At 38.2% G+C, this 15,000-nt stretch overlaps 2 protein-coding genes across 11 annotated transcripts in view; one reads left to right on the top strand and one right to left on the bottom strand.

The window, feature by feature from the left end:
* Window positions 1–15,000, top strand: part of ARL13B (ADP ribosylation factor like GTPase 13B) — a 34,313-nt gene that overhangs the window by 636 nt on the left and 18,677 nt on the right. For 2 of the 10 annotated variants that reach the window (XM_042037980.1, XM_042037983.1), the window contains exons 2-4: window positions 2,475–2,649; window positions 4,201–4,271; window positions 6,164–6,413. In XM_042037980.1, the coding sequence (XP_041893914.1) occupies window positions 2,591–2,649; window positions 4,201–4,271; window positions 6,164–6,413 (380 nt within the window). In that variant the 5' untranslated portion in view covers window positions 2,475–2,590. Of the gene's footprint in view, window positions 69–101; window positions 2,650–4,200; window positions 4,272–6,163; window positions 6,414–15,000 lie in introns of those variants that run through there. The other 8 variants (XM_042037975.1, XM_042037974.1, XM_042037977.1 and 5 more) reach the window with 6 other exon arrangements.
* Window positions 9,417–15,000, bottom strand: part of STX19 (syntaxin 19) — a 10,504-nt gene continuing 4,920 nt past the window's right edge. The window contains exon 2 of the mRNA XM_042037984.1: window positions 9,417–11,405. Coding sequence (XP_041893918.1) covers window positions 10,424–11,302 — 879 coding nt within the window. The 5' untranslated portion in view covers window positions 11,303–11,405 and the 3' untranslated portion in view covers window positions 9,417–10,423. The remainder of the gene's footprint in view (window positions 11,406–15,000) is intronic.

The raw sequence follows: 15,000 nt of genomic DNA, 5'->3' as shown, positions 1-15,000 counted from the left end.
GTGGCGGAGCGCCCCGGGGCGCGGGCCGCGCGCAGCCGTTGAGCTGCGGGGCCTCGGCGGAGCCAGCGGTGAGCGGGGCGGGGAAGGGCCCGAGGGGGGCGGCGGGGCCTTGGCAGTCTGACGGCTGACTCGCTCTGTCTGCGTCAGAGAGTGGATTTTATAGAAAGCATAGGGCTTATAAACGAAAAAAGCGCTTCCACAGTGAGAGAGATGAGCAAGTGACACATGCGTGAATTGAAGTCGGGATTTTAGAGTTGCTGCTTTTTTGGAAACGAGAAAGGAAGGTTGGGAACATGGCTGGAAAGTGCAGAAGCTGCCTTGAAGTGCTGGACTTGTAGTAACAGCTCTTTACAGAAACTCTGATGGTCCTAAAGCTATTCCGCACATATATTTGAGTGTTTCAAGCTTTCAGGACGTCGCAGTTGTTGCTTGCACCTCATTTAGCTCTTACTTGCAATTTTGGCAGAGAGGATGGTGTTCACAAATATTTTCTGATTATGCCTACTTTGCTGCTCAGTCACTCTGTTTGTTGTTCAAAATATAACACAGTAAGATGCCCTTAAAATTGTCATTCAGACAAGGAACATTACAGCAGGAAGTTAAATAATTGAATTGTACGAGGAGGGTCAGCTCTAAATTGTTTAGCTGTGTTTCCAAGAACGTGAAAGCTCGATGTGATTGAAATAAATTCTGTGCTGTCAAAGCCTCTACTGAAGGTGGTGTGCTAAATGTACTCTACTAAATGATGTGCTGGCTTCACTGCTGAGTTTTACAGGTTTTTCGGCTTGTTGGTTTTGTTTGACCTCAGCAAGCTGACAGATGTAGTATCTGAAACAGGTTTGGGATGTTGTTAATGCAACCTCTGAAATACATGTCATGTGTTCCATACATATTTCAGGGATCCAGGCTCTCCAAACTGGCATAACCAAATGTGATTTGCTTCCCTACCACAATTTTTTCAGCAGTGTTGAATGTCCTTTCTTCCTAGAGTGGCTTGTTTCTGAAAATGTTTATCTGATTTGTTAATTCCTGTCCATCCTCTCTTATGGTGTCATATTTAAGCAAGATTCCTGTGCTAGGGCATAGTTGTCCTCTACTCTTCACTCTTTAATAAGTTCTCTTCGTCTCGTGAATCCCATTTGAGTGCTCTGGGCCATTTATATGCTCAAGAGCAATTTTGTGGCAGTTTGCAAAGATAGTCTGTATAAAACATGGGATGGGAATTGTTCTGTGGGGATGCTCAGGCCTTGAAAATGTTACATTTTTGTCATTTGACGAAATGACAATGGCACATTTTGTTCACTGAGCTGTTACAGTTTGCTTTCTAGCTGAAAATTTCTGTAGCTATGTTCTCAAAAGTGAGCTTTGTTCAGACTTGCTTGTGGGTTGAGGCACCACAGCCCACTGCATGTGGGCTTTTGGCTTTTTTTTAAATGATTTTTGTGTTCTTCAGAGCCTGATTTTAATACTTGTAACAGTTGTAATCACCTTGCTCTTTTTAGGAACTTCTCTACTTTTCATAGAGTCAGCTCTCCTGTAGAGAAGCTGTTCTCAGGTTCTCATGGATAATGGAATATCAATGTTTAAGGAGTATCTGTTGCCTCTGCTTTGGATGAAACCTGACCTATTTCTGAGACTGAATGACAGCAGATCCATGCAAAGGCATCCTTGAAAATGAGCTTCATAAGATCAGGAGCAGTTCATTTCCTACCTGTATAAATTATCTAAACCACCACAGTTTATTAGGGTTCTTATAATCTTTAATTATTCAGGTTTTGGCATAATTTAAAATTACTTTAGTTTGAGGTTAGTTATAATTTAAAATATGAAAGGAATTTTGAGATAGGAGCTTTAGGAGACTCCGTAATTCTCAAGAGGGGAATATTCTGTCTCCTGCTTGAAAAGTGTAAAGTGGGATTGTGAAATGATGGAAGTACTTGGTACTTCTACTTAATTTAGTGACAATTACTAGATATCATTGCCAGTTCCTTAAAATGCTCACAAGAGAGCCCAGTTTCCTTGCTGTGGAATCTTTTTGTGTAAAAGAAATTGACAGTTAAATGAACATGCTTAGCAGGTAGGGATGTTCTTTGTTTGCTTTTAATGCCTTATCCTGTTATGTTCTTGTAAGCCTTACTCATGCTTGAAATTGGTCCTTATTTTCTGTCAATCAGAAGAACAGTGGGACGTGTTGGTGAGACAAGCACTGAAATTTTGTAGCTGGATGCATCTTGCTCCTGTAACTTGCAGGTTTCCTTCTGTGCTGTGGCCTTGCATTATTATTTGGGATAAGTACTGTGTGGTGGCTGCCCTGATCTGTAAAAGGGGGGTGGATGAAGTGTGAGAGGATGGAAAGAGGAAAGACATAATAAGACTGAACAGCCAGACTGCTGCCAGGGAAAAGGCTTGCCTTGCTTGTACAGAATGCCTAACTGGTTTTTTGGTTTTTTTCCCTTTTTTTTTTTCCTTTCTAGCAGTGACAAGACAAGATCTGGGCCTCTGGGGTCTGTCTGCCAGTCTCCTTGGGTTGTCCTGGCCTGCCCACATTATTCCTGTAGCTTTGGTGGCTCTGAATGGCTGATGAAGAGGGATGTTCAGTCTAATGGCCAATTGCTGCAACTGGTTAAAACGGTGGAGGGAACCTGTCAGGTAAACACGGGAAAATATTTTACGTTTCTCACCTTCCCCAACTGTTTCACCTGTGTTTTGTTCATTGTTTCATATTTGCTCATGTCCAGCCTCTCACCCACCAGCACCCCCAAGTCCTTCTCCCCAGGGCTCTTCTCCATCTGCTCATCCCCCAGCCTGTGCTGATACCAGGGATTGCCCTGACCCAGGTGCAGCACCTTGTACTTGGTCTTATTATACTTCATGAGGTTTCCACTTCTCAAGTTTGTCCAGTTCCCTCTGGATGGCTTCCCATCCTTCAGGTGTGTCAGCCCCACCACTCACCTGCAAACTTGCTGAGGATGCCCTCAGCACCTTTTCTATCTTATTTATGAAGATATTAAATAACGCTGTGCACACTGGTCCCAGTATGGGCCTCTGAGGGGCACCACTGGTCACTGATGTCCATTGGGACTCTGAGCTGTCACCACTATCCTCTGGCTGTGACTGTCCAAGCAATTCCTTTGCTATCCACCAGTCCATCTATTGAACCCATCCCTCCAATATAGGCAGAAGTCCAGATAAGTTATATCTGTAATCCTTCCCTTGTTCACTGATCTGGTCACTCGATCAAAGAAAGCCTCTAGGTTGAGCACGGTAAAGTTTGTTTGGTTTTTTCCTTACTGTTTCAGTTTCTGCATTTTGAGATTGTAAAGTATAATTTGTTTAATTTTTAGGTTATTTTCTCAGAGATTTTTGGCTCTTCTGAAAGAATTTATATAAATTATACTTTGTGTTTGATACTGTTGCAGTTTTAAGTCTGCAAATAACAATGGTTTTTAGTATTACTTCACTTAAAGGGGCATAAAATTGAGCAAATTGTTTTGACCACTCTGAGTCTTTGCAAATAGGAGGAAGAACTGAGGTATACACACATAAATATATTTTTCCTATGGCTTTTAAAATCCTGTGCTGGTTAAAATTCTAACCTGTATACCAGTTTGCTAATAAATTGTGCATTCCTAGCACCACTGGTTTGCACATTTGCAGTCTAGGTTGCTCCAGGTTGAAACAAAGGCATGGTAAGTCCCACATATTTACAGCATCTGGTGTTGACTACACAAGTGTTGTACACTTTATGGTGTTGTTCAGACACACTGATGGAGACAGAAGTGAATTCCTAATACAGGAAAAACTTTGAGGCAGAGAGATGGTAAAAATACAGGGGAATGGAACTGCAATTACAGAAATTGTTAAAGGGACCATGACCACACCAAATAAAATTTACAGTACCATGAAATTAAATTGCATCAGGCAAGTACAAGTTGAAAGCCACATCATTGTCTCATGTGAAACTTAGACCGTGATATTAGACTTCTCACTTCATACCTTGTTCTGCTGTTCTGTCTAATCAGATGGTTGGACGTACTAAACACCAGACACACAATGGTAACAGTGCCTTGGTGTTTTGATACCTCTTCTTTCTACTATTTGGTGGTAAATTTGCTGTGCATGTGTTAAAAAATATAATAAATGATGTGTAGCTAGAGGAAAAAAATATCTTTCTCTTTTATTTTTTTTCTCCTTATGGAGGAAGGTGACACTAATAATGGTGGGTCTCGATAATGCTGGGAAAACTGCTACAGTCCGAGGAATTCAGGGAGGTAAGTGGTTAATTTATTATCCAAATGGAGCACTGAGAGTATCATTCCTAATTCTCAATCATTTAAATCTGAAAATATTGCTCCATGTCTTCATCTGTCTCTCCCTCCCATATTGTTGAAAGGAAATGGTGGTGGTTATACTATCTAAATATCCCATCACATCTTGATATAAACATTAGAATGGTACAATCAGTGGAGTTGATTTTTTTTCTGTTTTTTCCTTGTGTGTATGTGCTGAAGTTGCTTTCAGGTGACCATGCAGTAATGTGCATAAACCAGTAAACTTTATATAAAAATCAGTGTCATAAGTATATATAAGGAGGAAAAGGTTCAAAAGAAGGAAATTGCGTGTATGTGTATAACAACATTAGGGATGATTCCAGTATTACATTTTTTTTTATGATTAATTATAATTATAAAATGATTATAAATAAAATTACCACTGAGAGACCACTCGATTTTGAAGGGTAGTTTGCCATATAACATGCAAGCAGGATATAATTTGAGATAAAACTTGTGCTTATGAAAACAAAAATTCTCTATGTTTTTCTTTTTCTCCACTTGTGGGATTGTCTTTCTAAATAACTTTCATCTTGTGGAAGAACAAGAGTTCACTTAGTTGTGTTTTGGCAGACTTGGTGGCTCCACCTCAAGTTTGTTTACTTGTGGTATGTAAGTTCACAGACTTTGTAAAGCACAAGTAAAATCATGAATATTCTTTCATATTCCTCAGTCTTTGCCCTGAAAACAGGAGCGTTTCATTATTTAACCTTCCATTCTATTTGAAAATTACCTTTACTACCTTTACCATCTAAATGTAACAGCTATTTCTAGAAGTCCTGTTTTACAGGGGAAAAAAATGACACAAAGATGTGCATTTCAAAAGGGGAACTCAAAGAAGATACAGTTCTGATTTCTGTGACTGTTCCCCATGGCTTAAATGTCCTGAATGCCCATCTTGGCTGTCTTAAGGGTAGGAGCAGAAGGTTAATGGGGATTTAGCTTCTGCATTGCTCTTCAGAGCTCAGTGCTTTTGGCCAGGCCTTCATTTTTTTCCTCTCAACAAGCTGAATTTTACATCTGTTTCCCTTGCCTTATGCTACCAAGCTGCAGAAAACACAGATCCAATTATGTCAGCCCTGCAGACACAGCTTAGTGGTGTGAGGCAAGTCCAGGCTTTCTTTGCCCTCAGGACAAGGAGAGAGCAAGGTGAAGTATTAAAGATAAATTTATAATTTTTTAGCATATTGCATGGCAAACAAAGTATGTTTAGAAAAAACAAGCAACTAAAAATAAGCAAACAAACAGAGGCTAAAACCTGGCCTTGAATAAAGGGAATAAAATAATTTACATCTCAGAAGAACATGGTTTCAGTCATTTCATCTCAGCCCTTGGTTTGAACTTCTGAAGCTGTTTTGGCTACCATGATGGTTATAAAAAAAAAAATTTGGCAGAGTACGAGGGTTCCTAGGTCATAGTGCATTTACTGTTTTGGTTGTTTTCCTTCTCAGACTTGGATTACTACCATGGAAATGCTGTATAACTGTTAAAATGGGAGCGTTGGTGGTGAGAGTGGAAGGGAAAATGCAGTACAGTGACCACCACTGCAGTGGAACTGTGGTGTAAAATACTAAAAACTGCTTTTTGGGCTCCTTCCTTTTTTCCTTCCTTCCCACTTCTCCAGTGCTCCTATCTAAATTAATGTAAAGTAACTAGTTGAGAGACTAGTTAATTCAAAATTTCTTGAGGAGAGGGAAAATCTTCATGTAAACAAAAATGTGGTCAACAATATTTAACTGGGAGGTGTCACTCTGTGTTTTTAAAATGCAGATTTTGCTACACAAATCCCATTATAAAATCCTCTTTAAACTGAAGGCTTTCTTCTTTGACAGAGTCTCCTGAAGATGTGGCTCCAACAGTTGGGTTTTCCAAAATTGATCTTAAACAGGGACGCTTTGAAGTGACCATCTTTGATTTAGGAGGTGGAAAACGAATTCGAAATATCTGGAGGAATTATTATGCTGAGTCCTACGGTGTCATATTTGTGGTGGATTCCAGTGACATTGAAAGAATGGAAGAAACAAAGCAAGCCATGACAGAAGTTTTAAAAAGCCCTAAGATATCAGGAAAACCTGTGTTAGTGTAAGTAATGTAATAAATGTTCTCCTAATAATCTGAAACTGGGTGAATTTAGACCTAAAGAACTATTTCTGTTGTAACTAATAGTGCTGTAACTTTTAGCACTAACCAATATTGCAATTAGTTTTATGGTTTTATGTTTTATTTCATCTTTCTCAGGGATATTTATTTCTCTTCTCTTTCATTAACCATGAAAAAATAATAAGGTGGGATTTTTTAACGCTTTAAAATTCTATTACTTGAAGTGCTAGGTTAAAAGGCTTTACAGATTTGGCTTGGCAACATGATGTAAAAATATTTTTGCTACTTATGCCTACGTCAATTAATTAAATGGTAAATGGTTGATTATATTCAGCAGTAGTGTGATCTCTCAGTAATAAATGATAATAAACCACTTAACACATGGTGGTGCTGCTGATACATGATCAGCAAAATCTCATTAAAGGAAGCTTGCTTTAATTGTATTGGGCACGTGCTTTTTCTCTGTTTAACAGGCTTTGTACAATATTGGAAAGAACATATTTTATTAAATTCCACACCAAAAATATTTGATAACAAATACTCTTTTGAAGTTAAAAAATAAACTGTGAAAGTTTAAAATGGTTTATCAAGTCAACATCTTCATGTCTGGTGAGCATAAGACCTCCGTAATGCATTAATTGCACAACATTTCTGTGCTATCATAAAGAATCTGTACAGGTAAGAGGAGAGGCCTGTTGTTTTTAAGAACTAGTGATACTCTGTTGGTTTGAAGCTGAACCTGGCTAATGGTGTTGGTGGAGGGTAGTTAGCAAGGTAATGGTGTATATGTTGAAAATAGATTAGATTTTACCTTTCATTGCTCTGAATGTTACGGGCGCAGGGAAGGCAATAAGGCCAACTTAGTTTAACTGAAATGTGTTTTGAAAATGCAGCTGTGACAGTTGAAAACTGTGCAGTGTCTTTTAATTAAATACAACTTTATGGGGTTTTTTGGGTTGCATTTTAGGGTTTGGGGGGGGCTGTTTTTGTTTGGTTTGGTTTTGTTTTTGTCTTTTTTTTTTGTAGAAATCTCTCTGCCCTAACCCTGTAATGGGGTTTGTTTGGGTGGCTGACTGTACCTGCAGAGAACCCACTCACTTCCGTGGATCTTGATACTGATTTTTGATCCCTATCAGAAGTAGCTAGTCAGAATGCAGAGTGTATTTATTAAATGATCTAATGGTGACTAAATAAAGTTTATTGATGTTTATACTTTTTATTAGATTAAACCTCAGGCCTTTGGTCAGAATTTGCTTTTGCAGTGTCCCAGTTCTGTGGAGGGATTCAGTAGTTTTTTGGTTTATGCTCCCTGTGTAAGCCTGCCTCTTGAGTTAAGAATTCTCTGCTGTATTGTCAGACTTCCAAATTTATGCTGAATGTTACCCTTTTAAAATATTAATGTTCAGATTTTGTTTGTGGGTTTTTATAGTAATGACTTACTTGCTATCCATGTAGCAATAAGTTCCCTAATACCTTGCTACATTTTTTTTTTATTAGTGCATTTTAATCTGTGCAGAATAGGCTGAATTGTACTATGTGGACATAAAATTGGTGCTAGATACTCTATCTTACAGAAATATGGGAATATGAGAAATCTGATGTTCAGTGTGATATTTGCTACTAATTTAATTGCTACTCTGCCATGTTGTTATTTAATGCAGCCCATGGAGGTGTCACAGAATCATTTTAAGACAATTTTCCTAAAGTGCTGATGGTATTGTCTGTTACTGTCTCTTGGTGTAAATTACTTGTCGTTTGGCTTTTTTTATTGTTCAGTGTTATCACCTAATTTATTTTTATGGGTAAGTTCTTCTAGCAGCATTCTCAAGACTTACACAGGTATACAAGTTTAAATTTTCTTCATTTAGGATTATTTTTGTCCTTTATTTTATCAGAAAGGAACACACAGACATCATAATATGCAGGCAGATGCTGGTTTTTTTGGGATTAATTGTGTTTGTTTGGGGTCTTTGTTTTGGTTTTTGGGGATTTTTTAAGTTGACATGGAGCATGTGCAAGAGGAAATGCAAGTCCATGTGCTGTGACTGATATTTTATAGCAGGGAGATTTCTGGGCAGGTATTTTGTTAGGAGAAAGCTGCTTCCTACCTGTTACTTTGGTGATAAGGGATTAGAGCTACTAATGTTTCACTTTTCTTCATAGAACACTTGCAGCTGGGCTTTAATTTGCTGGTTTTCTGCATATTGATGTAACTGCTGAACACACTGGAAAGTTACTTTAGTGATTATGGCAGAATTTCTGCTGCTAATAATTTTGAAGGCTCAATATCAAATTCAGTGTAAGTTGTAGTTCATATTTCATACTATTTATTTTCGGTTAATAGTACCCTCTATTAAGGAAAAGGTTTCCACAAGTCTTTCTCACTTCCCAGTTGTCCTTCAGTGTGTTTTATATCTTTCTGTTTTGCCTGTTTCTAACCAATGTATATCTGGAAATGACTTGACTTATTCAGGCAGCTGTTTTCCTAAGTATTAGTGACTTGAATTTTATTCCACTGTTGAAATGCAGCTCTTGTTTATTGACTGATTTTTACTCTGCCCTTGGAACATAAAGGTAGTTTTTATATATGCAGTTAAGGGGAGATTATTTAATGACAGTTTCAGTGGTGTCATAATCTAAGTTTATTTTTTTATTTTTTGTTGCTACTGTGTAAATAATATTTTTCACTTTAAGGTTTAGACCTTTGATTATATTTTGATAGCAGTTAATTTCAGTTGCAATTTTAATTTGGTATGGAAGTAATCCAGTGATTTCTAAATATCACAATGGGAAAATAACTTTGATAGTAGATTGATTTTTATTTTTTCCCCCACTACATGCAACTAAAGACATCCTGTTCACTTAGTATCTTGCTGAACTGCCGTGCAGTTTGTTCTGCCTTCTCTGACTGTACCTGCATAAAGTGGTATTGATTGTGTCTTTGCACAACACAAAGCAGTTCAGGAACACATTTCTGATTTGCTATTTGGTTTCAGCGTGGGATTTTTTTTTTTTTTTTAAATTTCTTTTTGGGAATCACTTTTGTCTCAGTTACATTGCTATTTTCTGTTAAATTGCATGGAGAGCTGTTTCTCTCACTCAGATCCAAAAGGAGCTGGCTACAGGAGGCTCCTTCCAACCTAAATCATTCCCTGATTCTAGATTATGGGGGAGAGGATATAACAATGGAGTTCTGTTATTTTATTCTATTCTTTCTTCAATTTTTGTGCTAGCAAAAGTGAGACTGCAGATGTGAATGCATATTTAGGTAGGATAGGCAGCATTAAGAACATGCCTTATGAGTGTGTAATTAAGGATCATACTCCCCTATCCTTACCTGGTACAGCTCTGCCTGTGGAGCTGAATAATATAAATACCTCTTTTATGTCAGTTTTATGTGTCAGTTTATGAAAAGTTTTGAACTTTTCTTATAGAGGTAGTACTGAAATATTCCTGATAACTTTTTTGACGTCTTGTTTGGTTTAGGCGTCCCATTCTGGATTGTTACTAAAGGTGTCTGCTTCGTGTGTAGATTTGTTTTGTAGAATCTCAGATTCCTGGGGAAAAAAAACTATTTAGAATTTGAGCAAGTAAATATAAGTGCCAAAAAACCACAAGGCAATTAAAAATACTTATTATTATTTTGTGAAAAGTAAATAAACCATTTTTATGAATCCTGTCTTTGAGGTTAACAGTATTTTCAATGCTTCCCAACAGCACAGGAAGTTCATTGCCACATTGTTTCAGTTTGAGTCAGAAGAACCAAAAAGTGTCACTTTTATCCTTTGATCCTTTCCTGTAGTTCATGTCTTTCTGTGAAAGCCATAAACTTCTTTACTCTGTGTAGAAAAACAGATGCAGTTTTTCCTGAGAACTCTGCTGAAAGGAAAATAGGAAGAAAAGTGAAGCAGTTGAGGGGTCTCAGGAGTGTTTTCCAAGATCAGTTTGGTGTGTAGGAAACATCTGATATTTGAAGCAGTTCATTTCTTGTGTTACCTGCAGCATGGACAACACCAACAGCAAATTGCTTTGCAAGGGTTTCTCTTTTTATACCTGACTGCAAGCCCAAACTTTTCTTTAGATACTTGAGTATATTCTTGAGTGTTGTTCATGCAGATTTCTATGTTGTTGATCATCTCCCCTTGCTCCTCCACCAGAACTGAGATTTGGATGAAGAGTTCTTTCACATCTTTGATCTGGTTCTCCAGATTGACCAGTTCTTTGTGTCTCTGCTCAATCTCTGACAGCTGAGCTTTAGTAATCTTGACTTCAGTGAGTAGATTTTCATTGAAAATCTCCCATTTTCCTTGCTGGAGCATGTCATTGACTTCCTCCTCAGATACCTCTTTACCGGCGACCTCGAGCTGGCGGACGATGAACGTCCTGCACTTGTCCTGCTTGGCAGTGATGGCCTCGTTGTAGGAGAGCATGGCCTGGAGGTAGCGGTGGGACAGGAAGGCGTGCTGGGCAGCCAGGATCCTCACCGTGGCTCGCGCTGGCCCATGCTCGTTTTCAGCTTTCCTCACTGTTTTTGCCAGTTCGTCCAAACATTTTCGTACATGTTCCGCTTGAATTTTGATTTCCCTTGCTATGTTAGATTCCTTTTTAAGAACACTGAATCTTCTCATTGAGGAGACGAGGCTTTTTTGTTGTTGACTGAATTTATTGACTTCTTCCACCAGATTATTAATTTCGTTCTGCAGCTTCTGGATTTCGTGCAAGTGCCTTTCAGTTATGGGCTCTTTTTCGTAAATAATGGCCTGCTGTTCAAACTCCTCCTGCTCCTCTTCTTGTACAGTTGCACCATTGTTTTCCCCAGCTATCTGTAGTTCCTTAGCCCTCAGTTTAAGCTCTTGCAGACGGTCTCTCATGGTTTTTGTGGTCAGGATTCTTTCCTGGTTTTATTTTTTTTTCCCCTCTTGCAACACCAGAAGTTAATTCCAATATCTTTTTTGTTTGGTTTGTTTTGTTGCACTGTAATCAAAATGTAACAACAATCAATGTTAGTGGTTATATGTATAAGTGAAAAGTAGTTTTGGAGATTAGAGCTACTTCCCTTTGCACCAAAGTAAAAGTAGCAATGAGTTGAAAGCGTGGACAAATTGTGATTTGTAGCCCAAGCCCATTTTTGTGGTAAATTTGTGAGGCAGAGCATAGAATTTAAACCAGAGAAGTATGGATTGGACTTTTATTTTTGGGGACAAAGGGAGGAGTAACTCCAATTATTTTATCATTATTCTTTACTTGATGAAAGCTACTCAACCTATAAATTTTTTTGGAAATAGAAGTGAGTGTGCTGTGCTATTTTTGGATTCTCATTAGGAAATATTTCAGTTTTTGAGATTGAGACAGACTTTGTAACAAATCAGCGTTCTAGCATGAATTTAGATTATTAAACAGCCACACTCAAAAGCCCTTCTCCATTTTCCTTGCCTTCCCTTGCCTGGGGAGTTAGATAGTAACTGAAGCAGTTAACTCTACAACAAAACAGAACAACAGCACTCTCATCATTTAAGAACTCTAATAATTTAGCATGAAAATAGATTAATTTTTTAATGTTTGAGTTTTTGTGAAGTGGAATCCATATCACTAATGTTGTCGCGTGAAGATTTTCTAAGCCTTCTTTGAATTACTGTTATCTATTCCTACACTGTCATTTACCTTCTTCATAAAATTGATGCAAATGTGCATTGTGCACCCCAATGGGCTACAATTCAGTGCTGTTTCTTATTTAATAGAAAGCAGATAGAGTTTTGTTTTATTCCCTAGCTGTTGTGCAAGCTTTACTGGAGAGATAATTCAGAGAAAGATATTTCCTAAAACACGCCCAGTGGAAACTACGTTCAACTATTTTTAATCACAGGGAAGAAGGTATTTTTCTCAAACTCTACATGAATTATTTCCTTGGACTGTGATCAAGAATGGAAAATTTCAGTAAGAAGTAACATGTTCAGGACTAGAAGATTATGGGATTTTTTTTACTTAGGGTCTTCTGGTTCAATCAAATGTGTGTCTTTCAAAGGGCTGTTCAAGCATAAAGGTTAAACAGCACAGTGGCATCTTTCGGCTGTTTCACAGCTTTTAGGGCAGTTCTCTAAGATAGTAGCATTTTATAGGTGCAACTCTTACTAAACCCTGATTCTACAGATTTTATGGGTTTTTTAGCAAGCAAATGTAGTACTTATAGTATCCAAAATGATGCATTTCAGTAGCTGCAAAGGATCAATCCAGTAACCTGTCAATATGCAAATGATTTTGTTGTATTTGAACCGTTTCAAGTGATACTGCTGTGGGATCTCTGCTCCCCTATGCATATTTAAAGTCTCTAAATATATTTTTGCATAGAATAAGTCATGGAGTTCAACAGTGTGGACACATCTTCACAGACTTAAATCTGGCTTTCTGCAGGAGGATTAGCTGAAAAGCAAAATTTGAAATGCTTCAGAGGTCAGTCATGAGAAAGAATGCTGATATTCTACCCTGGTGTGGATTTTCCTTACTGGTTTTTTTTTCCCCCCTTAGTGCCTTAATATTTGAATTTAGTGTTTGTTGACTCACATCAAGAGAATCCCAAAAGCCTGGCAATCATTAGAAGTGACAGTAATGTGCTGAAACTTGTGATCAGACAAGCTTGCAAGTTATTTATTGGAGAATGTTATTCTGGGGGAGGGAAATGCAAAATATATTCATTTTGTTACAGTAATGACTCTCCATTGCTGAAGTTTTCTATTGATGTCCTCATGGCAGAAGTCAGGCAGTTTCTCCCAGATAACCTTCTTCAGGAATGTTCCAGAGCTGCTTGGCACCACCAGCAGGGAAAGTTCAGCCTGGGGCATGTGAAAGGCCCAGGGCTGCTAAACAGGGATTCAGAGAAGTGACCTGAAAATCTGTTCTAGTCTAGCCTCACACGTCTGCTGACCCATGTTAATTTAGCAGGGCTGGGCAAACCTGGGATTAAAAGCAAGTTCTAAGGGCACCATTAATGCTTATTGGTATGAGGTGAAAAGAATTTCTTGTGTCCAAGAAAACTGGTGCATTGCCCTTGAAATAGCTGCGTTCCTTGGGGCTGGAGGGAGGAGCCTAACAGAACTGCAAAACAAATCTGAGAATACTGCTAAATATCAAAGGAGTGAGCAGAAAACACGGGAGATTTTTTTGTGTCTTTAAAGATCAGTCTCACAAAAGACTGGAATGTAAGCAATTGAATCTTAGCTTCATATCTTCTCTACTGTTGGGCTTGCCTTCAAAGCCTGCCACTGAACAGGCTTGCCAGTAATTGTGCTTGATTATACCGGCAATTGGAACACATGCTGGTTTCAAAGAAATGAGGATGTCTTCATGACAGAGATAACCTTGGAAATTGTTGGCTAGGCTTCTTGAGTATTCCACAACAAGCTCTGTTCATTTACTGAGTCCTTGTTTTTGTCCTACTTGTTTGTATATAGGGGCACATCCTGTTTTTCTTTTGATTAAAATGAAAGCACTTCACTTTCCTTGAAGTTTTTGTCAATAAAGGGAGAATACACCTATTCTTCAGAGTGGAGCAAATAGAATACGTGGACTGAAAGCACTCCAGTGACTTAGTGTGGCTCTTACATTCAGTGCCCCTTGCCGTGTTATTATCATGCAAACCCATTGGTGATTGTTTGTTCTTATTGAAGCATCTTTATATATAGCTATATATGTAGTTGACAGGTTCAGAAATGCAATTTTCACATCCTTGTCAAATATATTTTAAGGGTATTGCAAGAGTCTTTGACTTCTGATAACTTGGCTGTGTTGCTCCTCAGGGTTATATGAATCTCTCCAGTCCAACTGATGCCGTATGTGACTGGGACAGTTTTTATAAAGACAAGTATCTCGGCACACTGACTGGGTGAATAATAGATCCTGGTAGTTGGACCACCATTAGAATCTGTCATGATGATAAAGTATGACCAGAATTCAAAGATTAATAGTGAGTTTGATGGAAATGATATCTTTTATATTATCTTCTCCATTTGAAAAAAAAAAAGGCAAGTTGAAAGGTCCACTTGCTTAATTGCAAAGCAGCCACATAGATATTCTTCCACCTGTCTGATAAATTTATCAGTAGAGCCAGGAAACATGGAGCCTACATCCAAAAGTAAGACTTGGGCTACATTGAAAGACATAACTGGATATGTGAAGTAGGTAAGTTGATAAGGAACTGCTCTGTTTCTGGTTGTAATTAGGCTTAATGGCTTCTTACTTGGCTTTGATGGATTGTTTTATTTCTTCCCCAACTCCCCAGAACCTCCTGTTTATTTTCATTTCCATAGTTTTGTTCACTATTTCTTACTTATTCAGCACTTTGATTAAAATGCCTGACAGCAAGGGCTCTGTTTGTATCTGATCTTTGCTACAATTTGCCTCCTTACCTTGGTTTTAACATCCTGCACATTCTTCCAGAGAAGAGGACTTGCAGGCAATCAAGGTACAGAATCCTCTGTTTAAGAGCTGTTTGAGATGTATGATCTGTGTTTTGGCTCATGCTGCTTCCTATACCTGTGCTGAAATAGCTATTTTTTTTGTTACTGTTTTTTTTTGG

This window comes from Corvus kubaryi, unplaced genomic scaffold (genome assembly GCF_017639235.1).
Source record: "Corvus kubaryi isolate FWS band 111438036 unplaced genomic scaffold, C.kubaryi_AGA036_p1.0 37391, whole genome shotgun sequence".
Taxonomy (NCBI): Eukaryota; Metazoa; Chordata; class Aves; order Passeriformes; family Corvidae; genus Corvus; species Corvus kubaryi.
This window is presented reverse-complemented; position numbering and strand designations above follow the sequence as displayed.